Genomic DNA, 14,488 nt, shown 5'->3' with positions numbered 1-14,488 from the left:
AAATTAAAAGGGCATTTGAAAAACATCTGTATCACATTTCTCCAATCCGGTGAGAACCTGGATTTGTTCTTTAATAGTTCCCACAATTGCAGGCTTTCTAATGAAATAAAAATATTAATGGGTTTTCTACGAACGGACACACAAGTAAATCAGGAATCAAAATACCATATGCTGTGATGAAAAAAGTTTAACTAGAATGAACAATCATGTGGCTGTCATAATGGACGTTACTGCATAGCTTAGTGGATGATCTGATGATGAGTTTAGGCTTGAAACTAGTCATCAAGTAATAAAGAAAATTAATATTGCAGTTTCGATTGTTCTTGCAATTTGCTGCACAATTTGTTAACAATTTAAGTAGATTTTATATATTCTCAGAATTATTAAATATTTTTCCCCATAAAGGAACAAACTTTTCTGGCAACTAGAAAAATATGAAGTTTTGAGTTGCAAATAAGCTAAGTACTGAGTCCTCTCTGTATGTGCTAGTCTTCCTCACATGTGGCTGAAGCAGAAAGGCTAAGGGTTTCGCCAGTTTATACAATTGAGAGCCAGGAGCACCTACGATAAATCTTCATGGAGCATTATCTTTATGGAGTTTTGGCAATCCATACAGCTGAGGTGGTAGGGCTTCGGTGATGCTCAGGTTCCTTTTCAAGTTGCAAGCTGATGCTTTTCCTGGTGTGGCGTGTATTTCCTATGCTGTTCCACAAGGAAAGTTCCCGATTGCCACTTTGGTGTTAACAATGATATCCTCCGTGTTTGAAATTCTGGGAATCACAGTGAAATTCCATCCTTTTTTAAGGACAGACCATTCCTCTAGCGTCAATGGTTGTTCAGCGAGACTGATCACTGTGCACGACATGTTGGTACTCAACTTGTCAATCTGCTTTCCACATCTTGCAAACTTTTCCTTCTGCCATTTGGCGCAGTGGTCGAGTTCATTCTGTTTGATTCTGTGAGTGATGCTGTCAATCTTATCCCAGTCATCTCAATGCACGTTGGCACTTAGTTGATAGAAAATGTCAAAAGCTGCTCATCTGTTCTTGCTAAGTCTATTTTGCATAAATTCATCCACAAAGAAAAGCTCATTCCGTTCTGTTGGATAAATGATGTGCCTGTTCAATGGTGATTAGGCACTTTCATTTCATGAACTTTGGGGTGGCCCCTTCATCCCAACACCACGATAGAAAGATGAGGGAGGATAGCAAACAGGTTTTCTTCTTCCATTCTTGGTCAAGGTGCCGGTACAGTCTTGAAATCTCCTGTGATAAGAGGTGTAACATAATACCATTGAGGCTTTCATGGCCACTTGTTGATAAACAGCCTCTTCTCTTCCATCTCAGGTTCTTCAGCCAACGTTTGTTTGATGACATTTCTGAGATTTCGCCAGCACAAGTAGCTGACATTGTTGAAGCTTCACCCTCCATTGCTGATGGTGAACGCTAGTCGAGCTTGCAGCTGCAGATTATATATACCTGTCACACCAACATCTGAGGGTTTCTCCTTCTCTTATGCACATCTCTACCAATGTATAATATTATAGTTGAAATACTTGGTGTCGTAAAGTCTTTCCTTGAAGAGGATAAAACACCGTGGGACAATTGTATTGATGTAGCAAAATCCATAAGTGGAATACTTAATGAGGCTGTGTAGCTTATTAAAAATATCATCAAAACTGTTCTAGAAGCCACTGCATAATCTGTAGCCAGGTACTTGAAGTATAACTGTCATTTTTCTTGCAAAGAAACCATTTACAGAATGTTGCATTAAAATCATAGTATAGAAACCGACCAGGTGTCCTAGGATGAAAATTGACGATAAAAGGGTTTCATTTATTGAAATGATTAAGGAACACTGCTCTAGACAATAAAGCTTCCTACTGATGGATAGATGGAGAAACACAAATAAACTACATGCAATGCAGAAGGTATTATATCAATGTGAAAATACTTTTTTTGGGGGGTGTGGGAAAGGGGGCGGGGTTAAGGATGTAATTAAAAGGAAAGTTGAACATGTATGACAGTTAGTAAATAATATTTTATTAATTCTGTCGTATGGCTAATTTTTTTGGTAGCCCATAAATTACTACTCAATGTATATTTTGAGTTTTTACTGCCTATGCCCATAAAATTCAGCTCAGTGTTGCAGTTAAGCATGAAAACAAACCGCAATAAGGTGAAGATGTGACTGACACTGGAGAAAATTGACGATGAAAGCTTCTTACATCATATTCTTTTTGCACACACAGCAGCAGCATTTCAGATCAGTGAATTTGCCAACCACTACAGTTTCCACAACTGGGTGTCATAGTAACCAACAGAATCTCTCCAAAACATTAATGGTTCTCTGAATGTAATGTCTACTGAGATCTGTTTCATGAAGGTATGATTGGGCCTTTCTTCTTCGTGTGAGCACCATCATCTACGACATTATGTTGATTTTTTTTGGAAATTCGTGTTTTCGAAGGAACTGGTAATTTTAAAGCTGTACATGGAAGTAAGATTGCTAAGACAGAACTACTACACATCTCTTCCTACTTGCATACCAAATGAAATGTTCCCCTATTCATGAACTGGATGGGAGATCCCAATCAAGAGCCCTTCACATGTACCTGATTTTTCACTTCTGGTCTAGTCTTCTGCAGATGCATTAGAATAATTGTTTACAGAGGAAATATTACCATTACCAGCAGCCTAAAATGTCAAATCATTGTTGTAATTGGAACTATAACTTCAGACATGCTTCACACACATGTACTGAATTTGATTATTGTCTTGACACCCGCTGAGCTACTAATGGCGTACATATCTAAATGTAGTGAAATGAATATAAAGCACTGTACTATTGTAAAGGCAACCTGTACACATGTTCATTATTTTACTTAACACGATTCTGTAGTCCCAACATGCTCTCCCATTGAACTTGTGTGATACAATGTCTATCTCGTCATGAAAACTTACTGCATTCTTATACTGTTAAACTTACATCAGGCTTCCGTTTGACTTGTACACGGTACAATCCATTCATCAAAGGATAGATGACAATAAGAACATCACAAAATTCTGTTGGAATTATTCCACGCCTGTAATCCCTGTTATGCTCTGACCATACAATATGTACTTCATCGTTACCAAGGTGACGCATCTGGAAAAAAAATTGTGACTTTTAAATTAATAGTTCTGTTCAAATGCAAATACTAGTTATACAGTGTATCATATGTACACACTAGGAGTAAACTGATATATTGTTTCAAACACAAAATAAAATGGATACATACTCCCACAAATATAGTGGGGGGAAGAAATAAAACCAATCAGCTACCCAGTTGCATGAACAGCTACTGTCAAACTTTTGTCACAATCAAGATGCACCACAACAACACTGCCTGCTACTCAGTACAATGTGGTTGTTTTCAATGGTTGTGAAACCAGAGCTATCAGGACAAACTCGTACAACTCTTAACTTTTTGATACACCTATGTGGGATCTCAATCTACCTTTACCTACCTCAACCCTTTGTGCTCCTCATAACCTAACCCCCCCCCCCCCTCCCCACCCCACAATTTCATCTCTGCCTACAAATGCTAACCCATCTCGTTTTCCTGGTGGTATTAATATATTCCATATTCCAACCTGACTTACCCTGTGCACAAATGGCAACTACCCACTCCTATCTCTTTGTTGTTTCTCTACCAGTCAAGCACTCACCTTATTGGACCACTGTGAACGATCTCCCCCCGCCAATCCCTTTAGCAGCATAAGCCTATCCACTGCTTAACATTATTTACATGCAGAGGGCCTCTCTCTTCTACCACTGTTTGCATTCTCCTGTGAATTTCCCATTAATGGACGCGCACGCGCACCCACACACACACACACACACACACACACACACACACACACACACACACACACACACGGCAAAATACTGACACAATGAAAAACATTTTACACCAAATCAAAAGAAAACAAGTCATCATTATAAGTTTATCTTTACCCTGTGAAAAAAAAACAACCTCTTCTGCTTTTATAGATATACTACTTCGATGAATTAAACTTAAACTTAAACTTACTTTATAAATTATACATGACAGAAGTAAACAACCAACAATTAAACAATGACTCACTTAACACAACAACAGGAAATGTAAAAACACGGCTGGAATGTAGTCGAAGTCTGTAATTATTTTGTTAAGTGTAATGTATTTCCTTTACAATTTTGAATAATACAGCACTTAAATGGTCAGTTTCACAAACCTTCTGTAACAAAGATTCTTGGCTTGATGATGGCATACGTGTTGCCACGTGGAAAATAGCTTCCAGAAAAGAAGTTGCATAATAGGGAGCTGTTTCACCAGTACTTCTATTTCGTTGCAGTCCACCCAAAAAACCAGTGTGCGACTCCAACTCCACCTGAATAATTTATGGAAATTAGAAAACAGTACAAAGAATTTGTCCTCTAAATATAAGATCTACATTTTGAAAATTTATCTGATCTGTAGCCTGCATTCTAGGACTGATGCAGTTTATATTTTATGACAAGTCAAGTAACAAAAAACTTACACACTACACCAGTCCCACACTTACAGTTGATGATGATATTACACAATTCTATTTTATTGCACCAAGTATAAAAATGGCTACATAAAATTTCCTTTAACAAACAGAATTAATAAAGACGTATTTGTGTAAGTTCCTTTTCTTTTGTTTATCTACATATTTATTTACACGTCTAGTTCCGTAGGACCAAATTGAGGAGCAAATCTCCAAGATCATGGAACATGTCAGTATATAAAATTACAGTATAAAAGTAAAAACAGATAACATAAAATGTTTCTGAAACAAAAAAAAGTCAAGCCATAAGTTTAAGTAAATGCAACCAACAATATAACATACGAATTAACTTAATTTTTCAAGGACCACCTCAACAGAATAGAATGATTGACCCATGAGGAAACGCTTCAGTTTCAGTTTGAAAGTGAGTGGATTACTGCTAGATTTTTGAATTCTTGTGGTAGCTTTCTGCACAAGGGTTAAGATAGTGCGATCCAAATGTAGATTGGATTTCTGTCGAGTATTAACTGAGTGAAAGCTGCTAATTCTTGGGAATAAGCTGATATTGTTAACAAGAAACAACAGTAAAGAAAATATATATTGAGAGAGCAATGTCAAAATACAAAGACTAGTGAACAGAGGTCGACAAGAGGTTCGTGAACTTACACCACTTATTGCCCGAACTGCCCGTTTCTGAGCCAAAAATATTCTTTGAGAAGGGGAAGAGTTACCCCAAAATATCATACCATATGACACAAGCAAATGAAAATACGCAAAGTAGACTAATTTTCATGTTGAACCACCACTTACTTCAGATACTGTTCGAACAGTAAAAAAGTCTTTGAACAAGATCCCGAACGTGGGCTTTCGACGACAGTTTACTATCTATACGAACACCTAGAAATTTGAAATGTTCAGTTTCACTAATCATACGACCATTCCGCAAAATTAAAATGTCGAGCTAGGTACTGTAAAACCTGAGTCTTACTGTGATTTATTGTTAATTTATTTTCTACAAGTCATGAACTACACTACTTGAAACAGAGCCAATGTTACACGCAACATCCTTTACTACCAAGCTAGTGTCATCAACAAACAGATATATTTTACAATTACCCATAATACTAGAGGGCATATCATTTATATAGATAAGGAACAGGAGTGGTCCAACACTTATCCCTGGGGCACCCCTCATTTGATCGTACCCCACTCAGACACCACGTCACAGCCATTCTAAACACTGCGAATAATGACCTTTTGCTATCTGTTGTTAAAGTAAGAGGTGAACCAGTTGTGAACTACTACCTGTATTCCATAATGGTCCAACTTCTGGAGCAATATTTTGTGATCAACACATTCAAACACCTCAATTAAATATAAAAAATATGCCTAGCATTTGAAACCTTTTGTTTAATCCATCCAGTCCCTCACACAGAAAAGAGAATATAGCATTTTCAGTTGTTGAACGATTTCTGAAGCTGAATTGTACATTTGATAGCAAATTACGTGATATAAAATGATAAATTATACTTACATACACAGCCTTTTCAATAACTTAAGCAAATACTGATGGCATAGAAACAGGTTTAAAATTGTCAACATTATCCATTTCCATAAAGTGGCTTTACTACCGAGTACTTTAAATGTTCAGGAAACGGACCATTCCTAAAGCAAAAATTATAAATATGGCTAAGTACAGGGCTAACATGTGTAACACAGTAATGTAATATTGTGATAGACACTCTATCATATCCATGAGAGTCCTTAGTCTTCAGTGATTTAATTACCGACTCAATCTTTCCCTTGTCAGTATCACAGAGGAGTATTTCAGACAGAAAGGCATTTTCTAAGAGAGTTATATGATTCCTTGCAGAAACTAAGTCTTTATTTAACTCACCAGCAATGCTCAGAAAATGATTCTTAAATACTGTACATATATCTGACTTATCAGTAACAAATATTTTTGTTACGAACTGACTTTGCATCATAAACCTTGTGCTGCTGACCAGACACTTCCTTCACAACTGATCATATGATTTTAATTTTATCCTGTGAATTAGCTATTCTATTTGCAAACCACATACTCTTTGTTTTAAGCATCCTACAATACTGTTTGTAATGGGCTACTGCAGCTTGATTGTAACTATTTCTAAAATTTTGATATATTTTCCACTTTGTTCTACATGATATCCTTATCTCACTAGTCAGCCACCCAGGCTGCCTTTTACTGCTAGTACACTGTTTAAAACATTCTAATGGAAAGCAACACTCAAGGAGCACGAGAAATGTGTTAAGGAAATCATTATATTTGTCATCTATGTTATCGGTAGTATAAACATCCTGCCACTCTTGTTCCTTAAAGAGGTTTAAACAACTCTCTACTGCCATTGGTTGGCTGGATTAAAAGAGGGGGGGAAGGGACCAATCAACGAGGTCATCAGTCCCTTGTTCCAAATAAAACAGTGCCACAAGTGTGATAATAAACCAAATGAGACTGACAACACAAAAGGGAATGAAAGGAAAAATCAAAAGAATAATGAAGGGCAACAAATAATTGTGTAAATAGACAGAAGGGGGACAAGAAACCACAGAAACGCAAGAAACAGGATGAAGAGAGTAAAACAACAAAGCAGATGACCATGGCTGGCTGACCATGAGAATAAAAAGGAGAAGCCAGCCATTCTGCGACACATTAAAACCTCCATCCTAAAAGAAAAAGAGGACACACAGGGACAAAGGACATGCGTTAAAACTTAGATCAAATGATAAAAACCACTATTATGAGTAAAACGTAAAACTGAATCAGCTAATGAGGCATTGTCAGATAAAATTAGCAGCAACGAAGCCGGCAACCCAAGATTCCGTCGCTGTGCAGTCAAAGTGGGACAGTGCACCAGAAGATGGCCACTGTGAACCGGGTGCTGCACCGACACTGAGGCGGGTCTTCGCGGCGTAGGAGGTAACCGTGGGTCACCCAAGTGTGGCCAATGAGGAGCCGGCAGAGGACAACTGATTCTCTGTGAGAGGCCCACATGAAAGACTTCCACAAATTCATAGTCTCCTTAATGACACACAGTTTGTTGTGCATACTGTTATGTCACTCCGTCTCTCAAAGCCGAAAACCCCTGCGGCAAAGTCAGAACGCAAGTCAGGTTCAGAGATGCCCATCTCCAGAGGCGGTTTCCGTGTAGCCTGTTTGGCCAGACTGTCGGCGAGTTTGTTGTCTGGGATTCCAACATGACCTGGGGTCCAGACAAACACCACTGAATGACTGGACCGTTCCAGGGTATAGACGGACTCCTGGATGGTTGCTATCAAAGGATGACGAGGGTAGCACTGGTCGATAGCTTGTAGGCTGCTCAAGGAGTAAGTACACAGGACAAATGACTCACCTGGGCATGAGCAGATGTGCTCAAGAGCATGAAATATGGCCGCCAGCTCTGCAGTGAAAATACTGCAGCCATTGAGCAAGTAGTGCTGTTCTATATGTCCTCCATGAACATAGGCAAAGACAACGTGACAATCAGCCATAGAGCCTTCAGTGCAAACCACTTCATGGCCCCGGTACTTGTCGAGAATCGAGAGGAAGTGACAGCGGAGAGTCGCAGGGTTATCTGAGTCCTCAGAGCCATGTGAGAGGTCCAGGCGAAGCCGCAGCCTAGGGTAACACCATGGAGCTGTACGTGAATGGACTTCAAGTATACGTGGTATATGGAAGGACTCCAGTTCAGAAAGAAGGGATTGCACGCTGCGAACTGCAATCGTTAGCCCTGACCTGGGATGCTGATGCAGGAAATGGGCTGCTGCGGGTCAGAAAAGGAGACAGTAATTCGGACGTGCAGGAGAACTACGAACATGTGCAACGTAACTGGCAGGCAGTTGTGCATGCCTAACCTTCAATGGAGGGACTCCGGCCTCCAACAGGACACCGATCACTGGATTTATCTAAAAGAAGTTGTCGCTAGATGAACGCCACAGTGGTGCACTGGGTCAAGGAAATGCAACACCGAGGGCGCCACCAAATCATAAAGCATACTCCCATAGTCAAGGCGGGATTGAAAAAGGGCTCTGTAGAACTGCAGCAGCGTCAAGTGATCTGCACCCCAGTTGGTGTTGCTCAGGCAGTGGAGGGCATTGAGGTGCTTAAGTTGACGAAGGTGAGGTAGCCAAGTCAATTGAGCATCGAAAACCAGTCCTAAGAATCAATATGCCTCCACTACAATGAGTGGATTGTCAGTATGATAAAGAACTGGTTCCGGATGAACAGTAAAATGCCAACAGAAGTGCATGACACACAACTTCACGGCTGAAAACTGGCTAGAGGCCATGACTCCGCCTTGTGAATGGCTCCCTGTAGGTGCTGCTCAGCAACACCAGTACTGGAGGAACAGCAAGAAATGCAGAAGTCATCCACATACACAGACGGCGGGACGGATGGTCCTACACCTGCCGCTAGACTGTTAATGGCCACTAAACATAGAGAGACACTCAATACAGAGCCGTGCGGGACCCCATTCTCCTGGATATGGATGGAACAATGGGAGGCACCAACTTTGACACGGAAAGTATGAAGCGTCAAGAAAATTTGGATAAAAATCGAGAGCGGGCCTCGGAGACCCCACTCGTATAATGTGGCAAGGAAATGATGTCGCCAGGTCGCGTCATATGCTTTTCAAAAAAAAAAAAAAAAAGAATTATACGGCAACCAGGAGTTGGCATCTGGAAAAGGCTGTGCAGATGGCAGACTCGAGGGACACAAGATTATCAGTGGTAGAGCGACCCTGGCGGAAGCCGCCCTGACATAGAGCCTGTAGGCCACGTGACACTAGGACCCAACCCAACCCAACCACCAACACACCATATGTTCCAGCAGCCTACAAAGAATGTTGGGGAAGCTGATGGGCCAACAGCTATCCCCATCAAGCGGATTTTTACCGGGTTTGAGCACCGGAATGATGGTGCTCTCCCACCAATGCAAGGGAAAGACACCATCGCTCCAGATCCGGTTGAAGATGATGAGAACAGGTCACTTGTAGTCAGATGAGAGATGTTTAATCATCTGACTGTGGATCTGATCTGGCCCAGGAGCTGTGTCGGGGCAATGTGCCAGGGTACTGACAAGCTCCCACTCTGTAAATGGGATGCTATAGGATTCACTGTGGCGTGTAGTGAACGAAAGGACTTTCTCTTCCATCCTCCATTTGAGAGGGCGAAACGCTGGGGGATAGTTCTCTGATGCAGAGGCTTGAGCATAGTGCTCAGCAATCATGTTTTTGTCAGCAGATAACACGCCATTTATGTTAACATCAGAAACACCTGTTGGGGCCTGGTACCCAAGAACATTTTTGATCTTTGCCCAGACTTGTGAAGGTGACGTATGGCACCCAATGGTCGAGACGTATCTCCCCCAACACTCCTGCTTCCATCATTTGATAAGATGGCGAACGGGGGCATGGAGCCGTTTAAGGGCTATGAGTTGCTCCAGGGAAAGGTACCACTTATGCCGCAGTAGAGCTCGCCAACTATCCTTAATTGCTTCAGCAACTTCTGACGACCACCAAGGGACTGCCTTTCGCCATGGGCACCCTAAAGTGTGGGGGATCGTGTTTTCTGCTGCAGAAATGATAGTTGTAGTCACCTGCTCAACCATCACATTGACATTACCATGTGGTAGGGGGGATTCAATGGTGAAAGCAGAGGTAAAAGTTTCCCAGCCCACCTTGTTTAAAGCCCATCTGCGCAGGCGTCCATGGGCCTGACGCCGGGGCAGTAACAGGAAGATGGGGAAGGGGACACTACCACGTAAGTCATCATGTGCTCTCCACTTGATATCTACATCTACATCTACATCTACATCCATACTCCGCAAGCCACCTGACAGTGTGTGGCGGAGGGTACCTCGAATACCTCTATCGGTTCTCCCTTCTATTCCAGTCTCGTATTATTCATGGAAAGAAAGATTGTCGGTATGCTTCTGCGTGGACTCTAATCTCTCTGATTTTATCCTCATGGTCTCTTCGCAAGAGATATGTAGGAGGGAGCAATATACTGCTTGACTCTTCGGTGAAGGTATGTTCTCGAAACTTTAACAAAAGCCCGTACCGAGCTACTGAGCGTCTCTCCTGCAGAGTCTTCCACTGGAGTTTATCTATTATCTCCCTAACGCTTTCGCGATTACTAAATGATCCCGTAACGAAGCGCGCTGCTCTCCGTTGGATCTTCTCTATCTATCAACCCTATCTGGTATGGATGCCACAACGGTGATCAGTATTCAAGCAGTGGGCCAGCAAGTGTACTGTAACCTACTTTCTTTGTTTTCGGACTGCATTTCCTTAGGATTCTTCCAATGAATCTCAGTCTGGCATCTGCTTTACCGACGATTAATTTTATATCGTCGTTCCATTTTAAATCACTCCTAATGCCTACTCCCAGATAATTTATGGAATTAACTGCTTCCACTTGCTGACCTGCTATATTGTAGCTAAATGATAAAGGATCTTTCTTTCTATGTATTCGCAGCACATTACATTTGTCTACATTGAGATTAAATTGCCATTCCCTGCACCATGCGTCAATTCTTTGCAAATCCTCCTGCATTTCAGTACAACTTTCCATTGTTAAAACCTCTCAATATACCACAGCATCATCTGCAAAAATCCTCAGTGTACTTCTGATACCATCCACAAGGTCATTTACGTATATTGTGAATAGCAACGGTCCTATGACACTCCCCTGCGGCACACCTGAAATCACTCTTACTTCGGAAGACTTCTCTCCATTGAGAATGACATGCTGCGTTCTGTTATCTAGGAACTCTTCAATCCAATCACACAATTGGTCTGATAGTCCATATGCTCTTACTTTGTTCATTAAATGACTGTGGGAACTGTATCGAACATGGGAGAAGGCCAGGACTGCAAACCGAGAGATAAATGGCTGAATGCGTGCCAAGTGCCACACTGAAATGTGTGGAGGCACCTGTATTTAAGAGGCAGAGATCGAGTTGTGACAGTAAATTTTCGACAATCTGCCTTGGCCAGTAAGCACGGTACCACACCACAAGGGTTATGAGTGTTAAAATCTCACAAAAGTAGGAAAGGTTTAGGGAGTTGATCAATCAGTGCAGCCTATACGTTCAGGGGTACTGCACCATCTGGAGGAAGATATACGTTGCAGACAGTTATTTCCTGCATCGTCCTTATCCTGACAGCCCAGCTTCGAGAGGGGTTTGAAGGAGCACAGGTTCACTGCATACCAAGTTTAGCGCATAGACGCTAACTCCATCTGACACTCGATTACAGTCACTATTGTTCCTGTAATATCCCTAACAGCCGCTGAGGGCAATGCAGAAAGTAAGTGTAAAGCTTAACAGTTGCCGTAGATCAGCCAGGCGATTGAAAAACCCGCTGCAGTTCCACTGGAAATTGACGTGATTGTGAGGCTGGGAAGGCATGGGACATTCAATGAGGCAATTTACATCTCAGGGTCACTTGCAGCCATCAATTTATTTCCTGAGCAGTCTGTATCCATGACGTCTGAGGGTCGGCGAGATCTAGGTCCCCAGCAGACACCAGAATCTCCACCTCATCCTCAGAAGCAAAGCTTGTACGTAGCTGTGGTGTGGGTGCCACTGCACGTCCCTTGGTCGTGGGGGTCTTCTTTTTGGATTTCTCTTGCTGCTCCTTGGGTTGCTCTGGCTGGGAGGGCTTGACTGATTCAGTCTTCAGAACTGAGGATGATTGTGAAGGCACTGGCGGGAGTCATCTTTCCCACTAGCAGAAACCTGGGACAGGAGTGACCCGAGGGACCCTTCCCTAGCAAGAAGTACTGAAGACGACTTACGCTTCCCTGGCTGAGAAGTGGGGACTGGTGTCCCCGATGGTTGGGGGGAGGGGGGGGGGGGGGCACAGTGCTCCCGAGGTAGGTGGTGTGGGAGCAACAGGGAGGGAAGTGCCCCCCCACCATCAAGCGGGCAGGTGTAGTCTTCCAGCTCAGAGAGCCAACCAGAATTCACAGAATGGATGGGGCTACAACTGTTCTCACAGCGGCGGCGTAAGAGGATTTCATAGCCACAGGATGTAGACGCTCAAATTTCCTCTTAGCCTCAGTGTAGGTCAGTAGGTCCAGGGTCTTGTATTCTATGATTTTCCTTTCGTGCTGTAAAATCCTGCAGTCTGGTGAGCAAGGGGAATGATGTTCTCCGCAGCTGACACAGATGGGAGGTGAGGCGCATGGGATGTGATGGACATCCATCATCTCAACATGTGACGTTGGAAGTACAGGGGGAAGACATATGGCTGAACTTCCAGCACTTAAAGCACCACATAGGGGGAGGGATATATGGCAGGGGGAGGGATATATGGCTTTACATCACAGCAGTAGACCATCACCCTTACCTTCCCGGGCAATGTGAAGGCCCAGATGAAGGCACCGGTGGCAACATGATTATCCCACGGACCCCGATGGACGCACCGGACAAAATGAATGCTTCGTCACTCTAAGTTGGCACACAGCTCATCGTTAGACTGTAAAAGAAGGTCCCTGTGGAATATAATACCCTGGACCATATTAAAGCTCTTGTGGGGCGTGATAGTAACAGAAACATCCCCCAGCTCGTCATAAGGGAGTAATGCCTGTGACTGGGCAGAGGATGCTGTTTTTATCAAGATTGACCCTGACTGCATTTTGGACAAGCCCTCCACCTCCGTAAACTTGTCCTCTAAATAGTCTACAAAACACTGTGGCTTCATCGAAACAAAGGAGTCCCCATCAGTTCTAGTACATAAGAGGTACTGGGGTGAATAAGGTTCACTGCCACACTTAGCCTGGTGTTCCTCCCATGAGAACACTTACAGACTGCTGCTGTTTGATCACCAGCAATTGTGGATGTAGTATGCTTTACTGTGTGTCATCCACCCTGATGCCAACCACTCCAACCAGGGGCCCTCCCCACAGGTGCCACCCAGCTGCAGCAAAGGCCACCTGGCAGGATGGCCATTGCCAGGAGTCCCAATGCCCCAGAGTGACAGGCACCTACTCCTTGGCATATGAGGGCAGTTAACGGCGTAGGCATCAGCAGAGCGATCCCTGTGTGGTCAGGGGGCTACAACCAACAAGGTAACTGGCAGCTCCACCACAATGAACTGGTTACCGTGCTGGATGTCAGATGCAAACAAGTCCACGGTCATCGTTGGCACAGGAAGCGACACTGCATAGTGCATGGTGGAAAACCCCACACCCAGGAAGGTGTCCTCGCCCAAGAGATGGAGAATGAGTGGGACAGCAATGCATTGACGAAAAAGCGGGCACGATTGACATGATGCACCATACATGCATGCATGCATGCTAAATTAATATTAAATCACCACATATAACTAATTTCTGGTACTTCATACAAAGTGAACCAAGAACCCCCTCTAGCTTGAGCAGAAATGCTCTGAAGTCAGAGTTAGGGGACCTATAAATAACGATTAGAACTTTAGTTTCATTAAATTCAACTGCCCCTGCACCACATTCATATATATGTTCAGTGCAGTGCCGTGATATGTCTAGGACTCAAACAGAATATTGCTTTTTATGTACGTGCCCACTCCCACTCTCTGCAAGGAACTCCTTGAAGAACGACAGCTAATCTGTGTCCTGGTAAAGGAAGCCTCTGAACTGTCAAATTATTTAAGTGGTGCTCTGACATACCAATAATGTCCGAGTCAATATGTGTAAGCAGTTCACTATCTTTGTATCTAACACCTCATACATTTTGATGAAATATGCTAATTCCTTCTCTACTTACATACCTGACCTCATCTGAAGGTGATTCCTTAGTTAGAGGAACTTCCTTTAAGCAAGTATACATTACCAGCTGACTTGAATCTAGAAAAAGGTGCTGCTCTAACACCAACTACTACAGGAATTTTTCCATGAGGGATCCCACC

The 14,488-nt window shown here is 42.8% G+C and overlaps 1 protein-coding gene across 1 annotated transcript in view; it reads right to left on the bottom strand.

Annotated features, from left to right (window-relative positions):
• The window catches only part of LOC126164502 (probable Rho GTPase-activating protein CG5521), a 289,412-nt gene that overhangs the window by 31,067 nt on the left and 243,857 nt on the right, over positions 1-14,488 (bottom strand). The window contains exons 35-36 of the mRNA XM_049920250.1: positions 4,260-4,415; positions 2,989-3,147 (exon numbers count right to left, since the gene is read on the bottom strand). Coding sequence (XP_049776207.1) covers positions 2,989-3,147; positions 4,260-4,415 — 315 coding nt within the window. The remainder of the gene's footprint in view (positions 1-2,988; positions 3,148-4,259; positions 4,416-14,488) is intronic.

Source organism: Schistocerca cancellata, chromosome 1 (genome assembly GCF_023864275.1).
Source record: "Schistocerca cancellata isolate TAMUIC-IGC-003103 chromosome 1, iqSchCanc2.1, whole genome shotgun sequence".
NCBI lineage: Eukaryota > Metazoa > Arthropoda > Insecta > Orthoptera > Acrididae > Schistocerca > Schistocerca cancellata.
This window is presented reverse-complemented; position numbering and strand designations above follow the sequence as displayed.